Source organism: Sprattus sprattus (genome assembly GCF_963457725.1).
Source record: "Sprattus sprattus genome assembly, chromosome: 15".
Classification (NCBI taxonomy): domain Eukaryota; kingdom Metazoa; phylum Chordata; class Actinopteri; order Clupeiformes; family Clupeidae; genus Sprattus; species Sprattus sprattus.
Window position 1 is genome coordinate 6,378,070 of NC_137913.1, and position 2,009 is coordinate 6,380,078.

A 2,009-nucleotide genomic window follows, 5' to 3' on the forward strand; every position below is an offset into this window, starting at 1 on the left:
GGGAGAATTAAAGGCTGCGGTCCCTCCAAATGAGGATTACCATGGGATCTGTTCCCTGTCACTCCAACCCGCCACCTGCTCTGGAGGTCAACAGGAATGCGCCCGGCGGAGGACATTAATCTTCTTGGTCATTAAGTATGTCAAGAGAGATGGACATGAATGTTTCCTAATCTTCTCTCTGCAAGTTACGGCGTCCACTTTTCCGTCGTTTGTGAATGTAGGAGTCGCTGACTTATCTGCATATGATGGCAGCCTCCTCCCACCTTTATTTGCTAATCTGCCCCTCTCTGGCTGAGGAGGATAACGGCCTATCCTAATGATTTTAATCCTATAAGTGCTTCTAATGACGGGGAAATTAGACGACGCTGCAGCACCCGCCCGCCCGCCCGGTGCAGCCCGGGGTCTGGGCGGAGGAGACTGCTCCACTGGGCTAATCAGATCATGGCCGACATCTGCTAGCCTCCGTTACGTCTCAGGGGGAAGGAGGCGCAGAAGGAGGCACAGAAGGAGACGCAGAGGAGAGGGACTGGTTTTCAAGAACCTAGTTTCAAGAACACCAGTACCACATTTTTTTTTATTTCACTTCAAAATCAAAAGTCAATAGATTTAGTGCTGCGTCTCAAAACATTTGTTTATTTTGTCATTCATTTTTGAAGTAAGTTAACAGTCTTTTTTTTCATGCAGCCTGTGCAAATCATAGATTTACTGTCTGACAACTTTAAGTAAACATGCAGCGCTCTCTCTCTGTGCCTCCCCCAGCCCCCGCACCCTGTGTGACTTATGAGGAGAGAGAGAGAGAGAGAGAGAGAGAGAGGGAGAGGGAGAGAGGGAGAGGGAGAGGGAGAGGGAGAGGGAGAGGGAGAGGAGAGGGAGAGGGAGAGGGTGGGAGAGAGAGAGAGAGAGGGAGGGAGGGAGGGAGGAGAGAGAGAGAGAGAGAGAGAGGAGAGAGAGAGAGAGAGGAGAGAGAGAGAGGAGAGAGAGAGAGAGAGAGAGAGAGAGAGAGAAGAGAGAGAGAGAGAGAGAGAGAGAGAGAGAGAGAGAGGAGAGAGAGGAGAGAGAGAGAGAGGTGAGAGAGAGCTGAGTGGAGAGAGAGGAGGGTCTGGAAGGAGGTCGGACAGGAGGGTCTTGCTGTTCTTTTTTACTCCCTCCCACGTTCTCTTAAGCCCTTCTTATCTCTTAACGTCAGCCCCTCTCTGTTCCTCGGCAGCAGAAGAATGTGCCGGATTACGGGATGATAATGGGGAACCCAAGGTAATGTGCCCCTGCGAAGGACTGCACTAAACCCATGTATTGTGTACATGCCGATTGCTTGGCATTGCTGCTTATGTGGCTGCTAGGAAGTCCAAGGAGCTTTCGCTTTTAAAACCTTTTATAGTAAAGTATAGAGCTGTTGCAATTAAAGCTACTGTTTTATGATATCTGGAAACATGGCTTGAATGTTGGAGGGCTGCAGTAAACCATAAGTCGCCATAAGCACGAGGTGAAGTGTGTCTGAAGAGCTTCTGCAGCAGAGGGAAGAGGGTTTGAAGATGGTTGCAATTTTCTCTATTTCCACTTCACAACAGACACCCTCGTTATCTCTTTATCGTTTTTTTTTTTGTTGACATTTTCCGTGTCACTGCTCTCACTGTTGTCCTAAGACATGCCCCCCCCCCCCCCCCCCCCCCCCCCCCCCCACACCATCCCCCCTCTCTCCTGTGCCACTCTGTTGCTCCTGCATGCAGAATGACTCACACCTGATGATGTCACACGGTCTCCGTTTGCCATGGCCGTTGTTATGGAAACTGGAGCCAAAGGTTTCTGTAATGCGGTGGACCCCCGCAGCGGGGTGGCGGCGGCGAGCGGTGTGAAAAGGGTTAATGCCGCAATCGATTGCCACGTACTGCGGTAATTATTCCCTCTTTTTCCCCGGCCCATTGAGTCCCTACAGAGGCTTGGCACCCGTTCTGTGGCTGTGGCAAACAAGAACTCAGACCTCCTTAGTGTTGAACAGGAATGCCTGCTTCCAC

At 50.9% G+C, this 2,009-nt stretch overlaps 1 protein-coding gene across 1 annotated transcript in view; it reads left to right on the forward strand.

The window, feature by feature from the left end:
• Positions 1–1,777: 1,777 nt before the first annotated feature.
• The window catches only part of npdc1b (neural proliferation, differentiation and control, 1b), a gene marked incomplete at its 5' end in the record, with an annotated part of 16,393 nt that continues 16,161 nt past the window's right edge, over positions 1,778–2,009 (forward strand). Inside the window, one exon of the mRNA XM_080852519.1 lies at positions 1,778–1,844. Coding sequence (XP_080708645.1) covers positions 1,778–1,844 — 67 coding nt within the window. The remainder of the gene's footprint in view (positions 1,845–2,009) is intronic.